General features: G+C 36.2%; 2 protein-coding genes across 3 annotated transcripts in view; one reads left to right on the top strand and one right to left on the bottom strand.

The window, feature by feature from the left end:
* LOC136852936 (protein O-linked-mannose beta-1,2-N-acetylglucosaminyltransferase 1-like) overlaps positions 1 to 4,736 on the bottom strand; it is an 11,522-nt gene extending 6,786 nt beyond the window's left edge. The window contains exons 1-4 of one of the 2 annotated variants that reach the window (XM_067127920.1): positions 4,663 to 4,736; positions 1,467 to 1,543; positions 811 to 996; positions 202 to 478 (exon numbers count right to left, since the gene is read on the bottom strand). In XM_067127920.1, coding sequence (XP_066984021.1) covers positions 202 to 478; positions 811 to 915 — 382 coding nt within the window. In that variant the 5' untranslated portion in view covers positions 916 to 996; positions 1,467 to 1,543; positions 4,663 to 4,736. Of the gene's footprint in view, positions 1 to 201; positions 479 to 810; positions 997 to 1,466; positions 1,544 to 1,667; positions 2,313 to 4,662 lie in introns of those variants that run through there. The other variant, XM_067127919.1, reaches the window with a different exon arrangement.
* On the top strand, positions 3,375 to 16,716 carry eIF2gamma (eukaryotic translation initiation factor 2 subunit gamma). The gene is made up of 10 exons (XM_067127946.1): positions 3,375 to 3,513; positions 8,058 to 8,232; positions 9,078 to 9,201; positions 10,651 to 10,760; positions 11,221 to 11,379; positions 12,207 to 12,436; positions 13,110 to 13,257; positions 14,416 to 14,585; positions 14,881 to 15,053; positions 15,347 to 16,716. The coding sequence occupies exons 1-10, from the start codon at positions 3,478 to 3,480 to the stop codon at positions 15,396 to 15,398; spliced, it is 1,377 nt and encodes a 458-aa protein (XP_066984047.1). The 5' UTR covers positions 3,375 to 3,477; the 3' UTR covers positions 15,399 to 16,716.

The following is a 16,716-nucleotide window of genomic DNA, read 5'->3' as shown; positions in this document are numbered from 1 at the left end:
AGACAGACCAATGAAGTTAAGAAAAATTACTGATCAATATTATCAATTATTATTATTAATCTGAACTATTACAAAAGCTTATGTTATAATGAATTAATGTTTTATGGGAACTCTGTTTCATTCTCCTGTAGTGTTCTCCAAATCTAAGGTTAGAAAGTTTGATAATTATTACAATTTTGAGAAAACTTATGACAAACTCACCCTTCTCTGCTCTGAAGAAAGTGGCCTCTAACCACAGCCTCTTTTCTGGGGATCCAATGGCTCTGGTAGCAACTGTCTCTGCAATGACCCTACTCCTCTCTACTGCTTTATATGCCCCATCTTTTGAATTAGACTTTGCTACCTTGTTTATCAGCTCCTCACCAACTATGGTAACCATTCCCCATGGTTCTCCAAGGGCCACTCTGTGAAGCATGGAAGCACCAAGATTCAGTAGAGATGTTTCACCATCAGGTGCCAGGAATGTCAAGAAGTCCATCTGTAAAAATCAATACTGTTTTCAGTGTAGTTTGTCAAGAATTTAAGATTCCGATACAAACAAGACTTTCCTTAATAGTATTTTTATAATTTATAGGCAGTATTTTCCATATATCAGTTGAAAAATACTCTTAAAATCATGTGTCAACAGGTGTAAAAAAAACATTTTAATCGTCACAGGAAGCATTTTGCTAAATATCCCACTGATTAAAAATCACACTACCACCAGAAATATTTGTGTAATATAAAAGTACTGCATCTCAAACAAACCACCAGCTAATCAATCAACCAACACAAACCTAACAGAAAAAAAGCATTTTAAACAAACATTACCAAACCAACGACGACCAGGACACGACCAGGTTGCACAGAGGACAAACACGCCCTCAGATGGAGTTGATCTGCCGGTTGATACGTGCGAAACTTCCGTGACATCATGAGACGTCCCGTTGCTTCGTTGAAGACCAGTAAATGGACACACCCACTGCTGTTGTGGGTCCTCTCTCCGTATTCATAGACCTGATGTCAATACAAGGGCTTGTATGAATGAAAGCAACGCCAATATAGGCCTTGGGTCTAAATGCTATATAGAAAAGTATTGTATTATAAAAAAAAAATATTGGCATTAATGAGAGAGAGGGAATTGATTATTTGTATTAATGAGAGAGAGAGAGAGAGAGAGAGAGAGAGAGAGAGAGAGAGAGAGAGAGAGAGAGAGAGAGAGAGAGAGAGAGTCTATAATACGTTTGAGAACCATTTTATGAGATAGATGTGTCTAATTATTAGCATTAATAACAGAGAGAGAGAGAGAGAGAGAGAGAGAGAGAGAGAGAGAGAGAGAGAGAGAGAGAGAGAGAGAGAGAGAGAGAAGTAATAATAAGTTAAAGGCCAATTTCAAGACCCACTCCCTATTTTCTAACTTTATCTGAAGTGACATTACCGTTTATATATGTTTATATTAATCCGTTTGTTTATTTACCAAGATTTACCTTCTCATTCTGGAGACTGACAACCAGGGTGTCATGATTCACATGCACTGTGATCGTAAAACTTCTTTTCTCCAGCTCTGAAAAAAAGGATACGTCAATTTTAGCAGAATATGTACACAACACACACACACTCTCTCTCTCTCCCTTCCTGAATGTTGTAATATATAAGCACACTAAAACTAAAGAAGTACAATCACTCACCAAGAATGTTCTTGACACGCTTGAGCGGAATGCTAGACCCAACAGCTGATGGTGATAATGCTTGTGACATCGCTTTTGCAACGGGAAACTTCACCATCAAAAACATAATAATGGGAAGTAACATCATTTTTTAGGGGTCTCACTGTCACCGCAATTTTCCCAGACACGTCATATACAGATGTTTCCATTGATGGTGAATAGTCTTATGCTTTTAAGCAGTAATTAGGCCTAACTGAGTAGCCTATTTTCTTCAATGTGGAGGAAGGTGGGAGAGGTACCAGTGTAAGAATTGTATTTACATTTGTATACATATTAAAAACGAACATAATACATGTCTACGTTGACAGACATCAGGAATGCTCTTGCAATCTAAATATAGATATAATTTCTAATTCGTAGTACGTACAGTTCAAAATTTCACTCATTTTCAAAGGCTGCAAATACACTTTCTTTAAATATCTGTTTGAAATTTCAGTTTTAAATAACCAAATGCCATGAAAACGTAAGAGAATTAAGAGTTCCTTTCCGTCACGAACTCATAATAACTTTCAGGTTTTTAAAAATGCATTTCCTGTTCTAAAAGAAACTTCGTATTGTTGCAAAATGTATAGGAATCACACGACGGACCCACGAGATTGAAAACACGTAGAATAAACAGCATCTTTATCCTGCTACGTGAAGTTAATGCCTAAAGCTAAATATATAACATAGCCAAAACAAAAATCACTCATACAGGTCAGATGCTTTATACAGATGTATATTAAAATAACAAAAATGTTGTTTGCGTACGTGGGAGACATCACATGAGAAAATGTTGCATTTTTAAAAGATATTAAGTATTAACACTGTAAGTACATAATTATAAACATATCGATACTTTATACATTTAAGAACGTTTAAACGACGAAGAATACGAAAAATTTACATTAAAAATTAATATATTGCACGGGAATCATCAAGCATGTCACGAAGAATTCGTTTTGATCGTGAGTGCTTTTCATACCTGACGAAGGCAGATGTTGCATCAGAAAGTTTGACGACATTTTTAGCCCAGAAAGGAAAATATTCCTTCAAATTTTACACGGCAATTGGGAAGAGCAGTAATTTCAGCATACATTTCATTAAAAACATCATCATTTAAACATGCCATTAAAATCCACATTTTATTAGACGGATGCCGCACGTCTACTTAAAATAAGCTCGTCAACTAGCATCCTGCTAAGTCGCGTTTCTTATCTAATAAATTCGACTTTATTTTACATGCTCGTGTTTATACACATATAATTTTTAATTTGCACAATTTTAATTTTTTAAATATAAATCACTAACCTGGATATAATATACGGTTAAAATCCCAAGGCTACGTATACTCGAAATATGCTATGTCAATAGCAACCTGCTAAGCTGCGTTTCTTATCTAATAAATTCGTGCAAATTTTAATACATAGCGTTATGCAGATATAGTTTTCATTTAAGTAAATTTAACTTATGAATTATAAGACACTACTCTAAATATAATATATCTTTTTAATCCTACAGCTAAAATAAGACCGAATATTTGCCTAAATTCGAGAAAATTTTAAATGGTCACGTTAAACAGATATGACGTTTATTTACGGAATTTTAATTTCATTAATATAACACACTCATCTGGATACAATACATCGTATAAATCCTAAAGATTAAATAAAAATAACGAAAATAACAAAGCGAATATTTGCCCGCACCCCGAAAAACGAGTCCTTCGGCCCGGTCTGTACACATTACAGTGTGATGGAGATCAGAGGGAAATAACAAAATCACCTCGAAAATGTCCAACTTAGCCGTGCAAGACCTCAAGAACTTGGTATGTATCGCAAGATGGCTTTTAAAGCCAAGTCTTACTTATGTAAATGGCTTTATAAGACTGAGAAGGCTGAAAAAGGCTTTACTTTCGTCGGGTCTCCGAGGACTTGAGGTCTCGGCCTCCTCCAGCTGTCAAATAGAAAGTTCATTTTTTTGTTTAATAAATTCGTTTCGCCATTTTATACCTCGTTTTTACGAGTGAATTGTATATTTGTGTGTGTGTTTGTATTTATGGCTTGCTTTTTCGTTGGAGGGTCGGCTTAAATTGTTTTATTTCGAAGAACAAAAGAATTCGTCGAAGGCCCCATGTGGATCTCGACGACTTCCTTCAGTATTTAAGCCTACGGAAATATTCGCGTTTTAAGCGATTTATTTAAAATATGAATCATAATTCAACGCCTTTGCCTTCAGAGGGCTTTAACTTGGCCCGCTAGGCTATAACCTAGGCCAGGACAGGTCTAGGGCATGTTCTATACCCTATGCCTATAGACTAGATTTGTCTCGAGGATTTTGTTCACCATAGGGTAGGCTTAATCCTAATCCTTAAGTTTAGGTCTAAATAAATAGGCTTTGGGGTGATACTGTGACCTTCGCCAAACACATGGACCGTACCCTATACCCTATTTTTCCATCTGGTTATCTTGTTGTAGCCCTAAATTCATTTAAAGGGTATAGACCCATATAAAAATTTTAAAAGGCATAAGAATTTAGTAAGGACAATTTCAGGGACATAACAACCTAATTTAGGGTGATTGGGCCTTCGTGACCCAACTTGAGGGTCATTGCAGCGTCCCTTCGGCCTCTGGCTGAAACCTCTTTCGTTCCTTTTTACTGTACTTCCATTCATATTTTCTCTCTTCCTTTACTCAACCATCCCCTAACAATTGTTGCATAATGCAACTGTGAGGTTTTCCTCCCGTTGCACATTTAAAGCCCTCTTTACTGTCAATTTTCCCTTCCAGCGGTGAATGGTCTCGTAGGTCGTAGCTCTTGGCTTTTGGCCTAAGTTCAATATTCTATTCTAACCTAATCTGATTTAAAATACCATACAAATTATTGCACTGCCGGTTATACAACTGCTCGGACTCCCATTATACATATGGTCGATATGCTACCCCATAATTGTACATAAATTTACAGTTTTTCTTACCTTACGTCCACGTCTGGGAGGTCAAAGGTTATTCTTCTTCTTTACCTGGGAGCTGGGTACTTTTCCCATGTTTGCATGCTTTGAAGATAGCCCGCTCTCTCTCGTCCTGGTGAATAGATGTGCATGATTTTAATTGTAATTAATGATAAAGCACATGTACAGTAATTGGGGAATAAATGGTCGTGTATGTGGAAACAAATTGCCTAAACATGAAGATTCACCACCCTTGCCAGCACGTGGCCATTTACAAGTGGACAACTCACAGACCTAAATACACTGTGTTCTATTACAGGAACTGCATTAGCATGTAATGTGGGCTATATACAGTATGTTATATTTTATTAATATATATTATTTTTTATTAAATATTAAAAAGATATACAGATCTCAAGCATACCAAACTATTGTTATGTTGTCTCATTACTTGCTCTGTAATTTTTATGAGGCCTGCCAGTGTGTTTAGAGCTGACCATGAACAAAGAACAATTGGAGGGATTGCAGAGTAGGGGGTCAGGGTTACTGTAGGTATAGTGGGCATTTCTGATGGAATATAACCTAAGCAAACTTACCTTTACCTAGCCTAACCTTGGTCGCCATGGGCATTTCTGATGGAATATAACCTAAGCAAACTTACCTTTACCTAACCTAACCTTGGTTGCCATGTCCTAGCCTGGCTGGGGCCACCTCTGTACCTCTGAACCCCCCTAGTAATTCGTGACCCTCTATTCTACATATTACCAGAACACATGAGTTGGTAAGGCAGGGAGTTGTCTAGAAAGCTGTTCTCACATATGTCTATTCGCTCTCCATTGTACGACAGAGAACGTAACACTTCACGTTCCTACACAAAAGTTCAGTGTTCTAGGTGTAATGCTCCAGTATCAGGATTGTGTTGTGAATGATCAGCAGTTAAGATCACATACCTTTCACTCGCTTGATCTTTGCAGCCCCTCTATTCATCCTTCTGAATTGTGCTCCCTGCCTGGGTAAAACACTTCATCAGGGTCACTAGAGTATCAGCATTCTCCGGACAGTCCTCTAAAGTTTTTCGTTTGTTATGTTTTGACCCCCCAAAACTTGGACATCTGCCTCAATGACAATGCTTGGCCCCGTTAAGTTCTTAAATTAATTATCCGTAACTTCAAAACAATCAGATCTTGAGCTAAACAAAATTTGTGATGTTCAGCCACAGTTATAGATGATAGTGTAGTGCAGTAAAATGGAAGAGAAGGTATCTTGGATTTAATTTCAAGAACATAAACAACCATTCCCACGGCTATAGATATTCTTAAACACTTAGTATTTACTGATTTTAGATGTAAAGTTTAGCATTTACTGATTTTAGATGTAAGTTTTATTTCACAGCACTTCACTTCATGATAAATAAGGTTATCTTCAGCTTGACAGCTCTCCCATTATGCTCATAGATCAAAACCACATTCAGTGAGTCAGTACCATATGGTTTCTGCAGTGAACAATTACATGAGTGATTATTACCTAAGTGACTATTCTGAACTTGATTTGTGTCAGTCTAACTCCTAACTGTGTTCTTAACTACTAGATCCTGTTTCCTTCTGCAAGAAGGTGGTGTGGCTCACTTTCTCCCTCATATTTTATAGGTAACTGTATATTATTCTGACTGCTGTTCCACAGAACTGAATGAGAGCCCCATGACTGGTGTCATTCCTTTAACTAGCAGCATGGTTTCATTCCTTTTACTGGCAGCAGAGTTTGCTGCTCCTTTCTGTTCACATTTCCTTCAGGCCTGGGCAAAATAAGGACACGTGGTTCCTACCTCATTGATTTCTGGATAAGGGAAATTGTTGAGGTCAGCAATTTATAATAACATGGAAGGCAGATTCTTTTCATTCTTTATATACATGCCTTATGGTTCAATTTCTTTTAAGGCCACTGCTGTATGGTAATATTATCCCTTTCCAAGTAATGCATAGTTTGTGTGAAGTTAACACCATATGCCCCAAACAACCTTAAGAAATCTATATTGTACTCACCTGCTATGAAAGAACTTCACTACATGATGGTACTCCTTCACCAGTGGGCAATAGACCAATCAGTAGACCTCTCAGCTAGGTATATATTGGCAGGAGGAATGTGGTGGCCAACAAACTGAATTGTCAGGATCAGGTCCTGGGAACAGAGTGGTCCTTACATCAAAAGATAGCAGACAGGCTCTTCCTCCTTTGGGAAAGGCCAATGATAGATCTGTTCACAAAAAAGTTCAACAAGAAGCTAGAGGTCTTCTGTTCAGTTGCCCCAGACCCTACGCCGTGGTGGAGGGTGCCCTACAACATCCTTGGGATAACCTATAGGTTTACGCCTTCCCTCCCTCTTGCTTGATCCGTCAGGTCTTGAACAGGGTATTGATTTCCCAGAATCTCAGGATGACCCTTGTAGCTCCTTGGTGGCCTCACACAGAGTGGTTCCCTGACCTATTAGCCCTGCTGTCAGCAGTTCCCAGAGAGATCCCTCCACGGCCCAACCTCCTCTGCCAGCCTCGCGTCAAGAGATATCACAAGTTAGTAGGATCCCTATCTCTTCATGGCTGGAGACTATCCAGTATCTCCTGTGAGCGAGAGGCTTGTCGAAGGGAGGTCTCTTCAGTCAGAGCTTCTGTTCAGCAAATAGCAGGTTTCCTGGTTTCTTTCTGGAGGGAGAAAAGTCTTTGTGTCTGCCATCAAAGACTACAGGGCTGCATTGGGGTTGGTTCTGTGCCTAGAAGATGTAGACCTGTCTTCATGGGAAATCTCAGTGCTACTTAGAAAGAGGAAAGGGGTTACCTAAAATCATTAGTGAAAAGGCAAAAATTCATGATAATGCATAAAATCTGTGATTTTGTGTGGAGCAAAGACATACCACTAACAAAGAAAATGGAGTGCTTCTAGAAAATGCTGAGATTCATGGCTTAGAGTTCACTTAGGAACTTTGTGTTACAAATGAAAACAGCTTCAAAATCCACAGATTTAGATAATTTCAAGATGTGATGGCAGAAAGGAGAGCTTAATTAGAGTAGTGGCTGGATATCAACCAATTGAAAAGCCCAGTTAATCGGATAAAAAGGGGATAGATGTTGACTTAAACTAGATGGAAACTCTCAGACAGAAAGTGCACAAGTTAAAATATATTGGAGAGAAGTCGAAAATAGCATCCTGTATGTGGATATTCCCTGTAGCTTGTTATACACTACATCTACATTTTAGGGTTCAGTAATAGTTCCTTTTTCTTTGACTTGTATTGCATTCTGCCTATTTTGTTCCCAACCATTCCCTGTCGATTTCACCTTGTCTAAATGTCAAACCTATCTCATTTTATTATACTCAGTACAGTACAAAGACCCAAAACAATCACTCCTTTTTAAATACTTTCTTCGTTCACAGGATATAACCAAGTTGACGGCCCTCTCGCCTGAAGTCATCAGTAGGCAAGCTACCATTAACATTGGTACGATTGGTCATGTAGCCCACGGAAAGTCCACAGTAGTCAAAGCCATATCGGGTGTACAAACTGTCAGGTTTAAGAATGAATTAGAAAGAAATATCACAATCAAGTTAGGTGAGTAAAGTCTTGTTGTTGCTTTACAGGTGTAGACAATGTGACCAGTGATTTTATTAAGTTTTTGGCAATGTTTTTTCCTTTTGTCGTAATGTGGCGTCTTTTTTAGTGCTGTGTTAAATTAAGTAATGATGCATATTTTGAGTTGCTTTTGATGTATATTATGCAGCTAAAGCCGTTATGTTAAAAATTGTGGACTTTAGTTGTATTGATTAGTTTTATTAACTGTGAATGGTTGTTTTTGATCTTACAATCCAGTTTTTTCTCGAGCTTATCAGATTTATGCATTTTCCATATAGCAGTGTACAGTGGACCCCCCTCCTATTTGCGGTTCTGAATTCGCGGCTCCACCTATTCACGGATTTTTGGGAAACATATATACAGTAAACATTATTCACGGAAAATTCGCCTATTTGCTGTATTTTTCAGAGAAATATTTGCAAGTAACTGTATTTTCATATTTTCCTGACTAAATGCACTTTTTGTGATGAAACCATTAAAATATTCAGGTATAAGCAATTTTAGAGGGTTTTTGGTGTTTTGAACTATCAAAATAGGCAGTTATAAGCGTTTTTAGAGGGGTTTCAAGTATTCGTGGATTTGAGCAATAGCAGGGTTTAGTAGTACACATCCCCCACGAATCCCCGGGTCAGCTGTGTTCTATCTTTTGTTTTATGACTTTATTAGACAAGATAAGTCTACCAGAGTTTTTCAGTTGCTTACTTTTCAGTTCCATAACCAGATTGAGTTCAGAATATTAAGATGAACTTGCCTCGTTAATGTGGAAGACAAAAAAAAAAATCATCTTCCACTGCAGAAGATTTTAACATTCTTTTTTCTTCCAGGTTACGCAAATGCCAAAATCTACAAGTGCGATAACCCAAAATGCCCGCGGCCTGCTTGTTTCATTTCTGCGAGCTCAAACAAAGAGGATTCCTTCAACTGTGCCAGATCAAATTGTTCAGGAAAGTAAGTGAATTGACTTTGCAAGTTTTAGGTTGAGAAAAGGGCTCTTGCGCTTAAGATATTACAAGAAATACAGTAGAGTAATGCAAGCAGTCCCCGGGTTACGACAGGCTCAGCTTAAGATGTTCCGAGCTTACGACGCTCTTCAATTATATTCATCAAAAATTATTTACCAGTTTACGACGCGTTTCGGGGTTATGATGCGTACGACGCCGATCCGACGGAAGAAATATGGCTCCAAAATGGCAGAATGGTCAAAATTTGGGGGGTTTTTTAATGAAAAACTCAATTAAAAATGCAGGTTACGTCGTTTTCAAGACGCACAAAGGATTAAAAACAAGTTTTTCTTGCGATTTTCGACGATTTTTCAGCTTGACGATCTTTGGCTTACGGCGTGGCGTAAGAACGGAACCCCGTCATAAACGGAACTGCCTGTATAGGTTATAAATCTCTGAATATGGAACCCGTTGCTTATAAATACAGTTTTTGCTGAAAAAGTTAGCATGGTTATAAAAGTTTATTACCGTATATGGGTACCAACTGAAGATCCATGCATTAATCAGAAAAACCTTACTTGTATAACAAGCCCATAGGGGCCACTGACTTGAAATTCAAGCTTCCAAGGAATATGGCTTGCATTTGAAAGAAATTACAGAAGATTATATGAAATGCAGAGATAAAATAATAATGTCAGTAACGTAGGGAAATATAATGTGGCTGTTATACAGATGAGCAAGAAACTGTCTTGCAGATGTGTTTTTTTATTCTGACACAGTATACTGTGGAATCATCAGCAGGAATATTTGTTATAAAATAGGTGTCTGTAAGGTTATAATAAACACCAGTCCCCTTCTCCATGAAAGCATAAAGGTAAATAAAAAAAGAGAGAGAGAGAAATTTGTTGTCAGGATAATGCTGGTACCTCCCATGGACATAGCCAAATGATATATCTGTATTTGTAATTGAATTTTATTTTCGAGTATTTGGATAAAAAAATCTCGTCCTATAAAAAGGCTAATTGTTTCGACATAGTCTTGCCAAGTGAATGTTAAGTCACCTCTACTGTTTTCCCTTCTATTGGTGTTATAATGAATAACAAAGCCCTCCTCGTGGGTGCTATAATGAAAAAATTTGTTTAGAAAGGAAGATGGAAGTTATGAATAATGATAGAAAACTAAAAAGTTTAGTTTAAATACACACAATGTGTCTTAATCAGCAAAACAACACAAAATTCACAAATCTTTCTTTATATGGTACATCATATATCTAGAGATGGGAATTTGAGATAGCATCAAGGCTTGACCTCTTAAACTCTGCATCAGTATCAACAAGACCTTTTCATAGGTATTTTAGTAAAGGGAATTGAAGGCCAAGAGACAATTTTGAAGTCCCTCTTCTTGAAATACTGTATTATAAAACTCGTCATTCATACTATCAAAAATTTGTTCACAGGTTCCGCATAGTCAGACACGTATCCTTCGTTGACTGTCCAGGTCACGACATTTTGATGGCAACTATGTTGAACGGAGCTGCTGTTATGGATGCTGCACTCCTACTAATCGGTGAGTTTGAAAATTTTTGCGTTTTCTGATCTTTATTTCAGCGAAGTCAGTGACTTAATAAAATTATTTTTCTTTAAGAGAATCGCACAAACCTTTTTTTAGGTTGTTAATCTTAGTAAAACCAACTTTACTGTATATACTTAATTTAGATTGTAGGTGAATTGTTTTGGTAAAGAAATTGTTCTTTTTCATTGAAATATATGTCTGGAATGATGTAGAATGCAGTTGTTTACAAGTTTGAGGTTTTAGCAGTTGTCATTTGTTTATAAAGTACTTCAGTTATAATGCAAGATCTTCCTTTTCTGATATTGAAGCAGTTTGAAGTTCATGTTTATAAATTTTTTCTATAAGGTTGTGGTATTAAGAACGATAAGTGATACATTTATGATTAACGGATACCAGGAGTAAAGTAATTTGAATCAAATGTTATTTTCAATTGACACATGATCCATCCTTACAGCTGCCAATGAAACCTGTCCCCAGCCTCAGACATCTGAACATTTGGCCGCCATTGAAATTATGAAACTCAAACACATTTTAATTCTACAAAACAAGATTGACTTGTGCAGGGAATCCCAGTTACGAGAACAGTACGATCAGATTTTAAGGTTCATCCAAGGTAAGGAGTTCGTGTAGCTTTTTTCTTATGTAGCTTCCTCCTTATATTTTTTTACATGCAAAATGAAAAGTAAAAATTGACTACTACATCATATCTTGTTCTCACTCTTTACATTGAAAATATAAGGCCTATCTTTAGAAGAGGTTTAATATAGAGTATCCTTCTTTTGTTGGATTAATGCTTACAATACTGTATACCTTAGTTGGCATTCTGCAGGTAGTGTTAAAAGTACTTTGTGGGTTCCATACAACTCTTAGCGACATTGCTTTGTTTTTTTACTGTTCATTTGTTCTCTCCCCTGGTTCTTCAGTTCATCTTGCCTTATATTAATTGCGTAATTAATATTTGCAGTTAGTAAGTTATTGGGTGTATTATAGTTTTGCACCTCCAAGAAGGAAACTTATGGTATCCAACTGAAAGAAGGATTTTAATAATTACTTGGTTTTTAAACTGCCTAGTAATACTGGTAGTAATTCAAAATCAGACAAGATAAAGGTTGAATTATCAGTTGTTCTGTTTGCTAAATATGTATACAGTACATCAGACCTTTTCGATTAAAATTCAGTGTCCCACTATGAAGTACTGAATAAGACTTTTTGTGTTGCTATTATTGTGCAAAATAGGGTAATTTATTCCCTTATATTCATTTTATATTTTTGCAGGGATAAATTTCTCTTTGTCATGTTTTACAGATAGAGTACTGTCTTAATATATGACCTATTTTTTCAAAAATTTTGTTGAAAAATTCCACAATCCAAATGTTATGCTTTGTAAACACACACTATTGTACGTTTGATGCCATTTACAGCTGTTGACTCTAATAACAGGTACAGTCGCAGAAGGAGCCCCAGTCATACCCATATCCGCACAGCTCAAGTTGAACATAGATGTCGTATGTGAATACATCATGAAAAAGATTCCTATTCCCGACCGTGACTTCTTGGCAACCCCGCGGCTGATTGTCATCAGGTCCTTCGATGTCAATAAGCCAGGCTGCGAAGTAGAGGATTTAAAGGGTGGTGTAGCCGGTGGATCAATTCTGAGAGGAGTTCTTAAGGTAAAGTGGTTGGTGATTGCGTCTTATAAGTTACACCCATAAAATGACATACAGTATATGACCATTCCCAAGCCATTGTCAATCTCACACACTGTGTCTTGGTTTGAAGATATTTATGCCTGAAACTGGTCAATTAGAAGATTGCTGTTCGAAAGTTTGGCTAGTTCTGATGTCTCTTAGTCTTGGCAAAACTTATTTTCTCATTAAACTACATTTTGTTGCGTTGTGTCCTTAATTTCCATCATCATCATCAGTGATGTACATCAGATTTTCCCTTTAAAAGTTTTGGGGATGAAATGGTTTCAGGCTAATATTCTTGTTGAGACCTTTCTACAGTAGGTGTTCTCATTCATATCGCCCAATTTTTATTTAGCCATCCAACAACTTTATGTTTTACTTCTGATTTAAAAGAAATCTTTTTACCCACCAATTTTGGAGGTTGAAAAAAATTATGTTTTCTTCTGATTTAAAAGAAATCTTTTACCCACCAGTTTTGGAGGTTGAAAATTACCCCACAATCTGGTTAAATTACTGTACCTTGTGATATCTTTCTTGTGGGTAGCTTTATACAAGTGGTGCAATTTCTTGTGGTATGCAATCTTTATACACATCAGAGTATTCCAACCCATAAGTCATCATTAAGAACAATCAGCTTAAACGATTGTACTTACAGGTTGATCAAGAGATTGAAGTTCGTCCTGGAATCATCTCCCGCGATCCTGAATCAGGAAGAGTAGTTTGTAAACCAATCCGCTCAAGAATAATATCGTTATACACAGAATCTAATGAACTTCAGTTTGCTGTCCCTGGTGGACTTATTGGTAAGTACAGGGTGCGACTTGGTGTGAAGCTTTTGTTTATTCATATTAATTTTGTTTTGATTTTGCCAGTGAGAATACTTTAATCATAAATTAAACTTGAGACAAGGGTAGATTCATCAAGGTTGCAACTTATTGTACTGCTTCTGTCGTTGAAAGGAAGCCATTCGGTGATAATGGTTTTACTTGAATAACTGTGACTTATAGCTCACCATTTGACATTTCATTATGAACATTAAAAAGCTTCCATACAGCTCATAATGAAGGGTCATAAATGGCTTTGAGTAATTAAAAGTCAAAAGTGCTGAAACACCTTCCAAAATTTTCTCCATTCTTACTTGGCAACTTAGCAAAGTGCAAAAAAGGTACAGGCAAGGGACTCCTCAAAATAAAGTCCTAATTATAGTAACTTTTTTTTTTTTTTAAGGCATAACATTTGTTCAAATTCTAAAACTCTTCTTACTGGAATTATACCTTAATGAATGGAGGTTTTGTCAAATACCATTGAATAACTTATTCCCAAGGATTATGTATCCTTGAACATCAACACACTCCAGAACATACAAGATGTTGAAATTTAACTTAACTTGACACAATTCATTCATACTAATGTCTAAAAATCTTTCATCATGTTTAGGATTGGCAGCTATTTCATATAGTGAAACAAGTCTATGCTTGAAACTTTATCACAGCAGAACTGTATGAAATTTGGTCAGTAATGATTACTACATATCTTTGATAAATCGTAAGCTTTATGAATCTTAATATATATAAAACAGATAAAACCCACTTTTGATTGTGATGTTGGTGTTTGCTATTTTAAAAGAAAAAAAGTGCCACATTGAAGTAATTTTATCCAGTCTTCAAGTAGGCCACACTGGACCTATGGGTATTTAGTGTGTTGGATGTGACCCAGGCCCAGAATGCAATTTAAAAATTTGGGATTTTCCAGTTCCCAACTGGCAGTTATCAAATCTTGGAAACAAATCCATCAAAAAATTTTATCAATCATCAGGTTTTTCAGATATGACTAATATCAAGAACAAACCCTTGATGCCAGATGTAGCGTTAATGTTAACCAGAATGGGCTGGTTAAACCATATAACAATAATATCACTTTTATATTTACTTTCATTTTGCCAAAATGTCATTTTTCAATAGGTGTAGGCACAAAGATTGACCCGACACTTTGCCGTGCTGATCGTATGGTTGGTCAAGTGTTGGGTGCAGTGGGCTCACTTCCAGAGATCTTCACCGAGCTTGAGATTTCCTACTTCCTCCTCAGGCGTTTGCTTGGAGTTCGCACAGAAGGGGATAAAAAAGGAGCAAAGGTAAAACCCTTTTTCTTCTTCTTCCTTGACAGATATCATGTGTTTTGTCTGTGGTACATAATGTAAATATTTTAATCTTTAATTTGTAATTCATTTCATATTTCTTGACATTTGTTTTTAAGGAGTAGTATTACCCATGATACTGCATAACATTAATGAAGCCGTGAAACATTTCTTATTTTTTCTTGAAAATGGTTTTAGCTTAGCTCTTGTACAGTAACTGTCAAGTTACTTTTAGACACTTTACCGAAAGGAATTCTCCAGTGGTTTTAATAATCATGTATTACCATTGTAGGTTCAAAAACTAGCCAAGAACGAAATGCTGATGGTTAACATTGGCTCTCTATCCACTGGTGGAAGAGTATTGGCTGTCAAAGCTGATTTGGCGAAGATCACCCTCACTAACCCAGTGTGTACTGAAGAAGGTGAAAAGATTGCACTTTCTAGGAGAATTGATAAACATTGGAGGTGAGTGCATCCATTAATTGAGATTTGGTTATTATAAAATGGTTGTTAAAGAGTCATGTACTTTTTAACTGCTTTGTATTAAATGTAGGAGTATTTAGTTTAGGTTTTTAATATTTTTATGAACATTTATTTATGCAGTCTTACTTCAGAAAATTTGACCTGTTTGTTGAAGATATGAAATACTGTTGCATCAGAATTTTTTGAAATCTTTTTCAAAGTGTGAATTCCTATTTCTGATACATGTTGCATCTTCATATTGTAAAGTGTGTTCTGACAATTTTTACTCCTTACAGGTTAATCGGTTGGGGACAGATTAGACGAGGAGTTACTATTAACCCGGAATAAGAGTAATTAATACATAGCAGGAAATAAATTCATAGGTGTTTAGTTTTTAAATTCAGCTGTTAAAATAGAGAAAGTCAAATTTTATTTATTATTTCGATCTGGTAACCATAAATTTTGTTTACGGTTATCGACACTTTATCTAAAAACTATTCTTTCCCCTTCCCTAAGAACTTGGTCTTGGTGACGTTACTGGTTTGTGGTTATCACTTCTTTTGGCCCTTTTCCCTCATTTGCTTTTTCTGTTTCGTAATATGTATGTACATAATTATATATCTCAGTGGGATGACCTTGGAGGCAAGGTGGAGATACGTGTAATTTGGGCCGTTGCAATCAGATGAAATTGTTTCACAGGCCTAGAGGTGATTCCTCATCCAAAGTAGGTTTCGTTCAAGAGATATTTTAAGATGTTTAAACTCCAGATATTTATATGTGTGATTTATAAAGTTAGCTTTAGCCACGAGATGTAAGTTGGTGCATTGACTTAATACGTTTTATGTAGCCTGTATTGCATTATTTAGATTGGAGGTTGTATCATTTACTCTAAGTTATAAGTGTGTTTTCCATTTTAAATTTAATCTCCACTTTTTCTTACAAAATACTTTGGATTGCTTGAAAATTTACCATGTAAAAAATTCTCCTTAACAGATTATGAGTACAGTAATTTAGAAATATACTACTGAAAAAGCTGTTATTTCATGTACAAGTATGCTTATTTCAAGGTCACATTTATGTACTGTAACTTAATTGAGAGCTGATATTCTTGCAAATTATTTTACTCCTCATACAGGGATTGAAATGTCTTGCTAAGCTACCTCAAGTATGGAAAAAATCAAAAGTGGTTTTATAAGAGGAATCACTTCTAAGCCTGTGGTTAAAATAACGTTATCAAGTCGCAATAGAACGGCTTATTTCTATAGTGCAGACGGAAGCACCGGTGATGTTTTTGTCTTGACCAGTTACATTGTTTCCATTCTTGAAGATTTCATTCTTGATTTCTGTCAAGTTTCATTCAAAATTTCTTACCCTGAACATCTTCCGTAATTTAAATCATTTCACCCAGATATGTGACAAACCAGTATTGGATAACAATTTTCATTATAATATTATGACTAAAATTGCTCTCAGTGGATATTCAGCTTTTCCCGGAATATATGTTAGTTCATTTGTTGCGAGTGATATAAAAATGATCTGTTAAATTCTTGTTGGTTGCTGATTAAGTTTTTAGGTATGAAAGAGTGAGGGGGGGGTTTTTGACATGGCTGTTTCATTATGCATATGTCTGTAAGATTTCTAATAAAAATTTTACAAGGATTTATAA

The sequence above is a fragment of the Macrobrachium rosenbergii genome, chromosome 26 (assembly GCF_040412425.1).
Source record: "Macrobrachium rosenbergii isolate ZJJX-2024 chromosome 26, ASM4041242v1, whole genome shotgun sequence".
In the NCBI taxonomy this organism is placed as follows: Eukaryota; Metazoa; Arthropoda; class Malacostraca; order Decapoda; family Palaemonidae; genus Macrobrachium; species Macrobrachium rosenbergii.
This window is presented reverse-complemented; position numbering and strand designations above follow the sequence as displayed.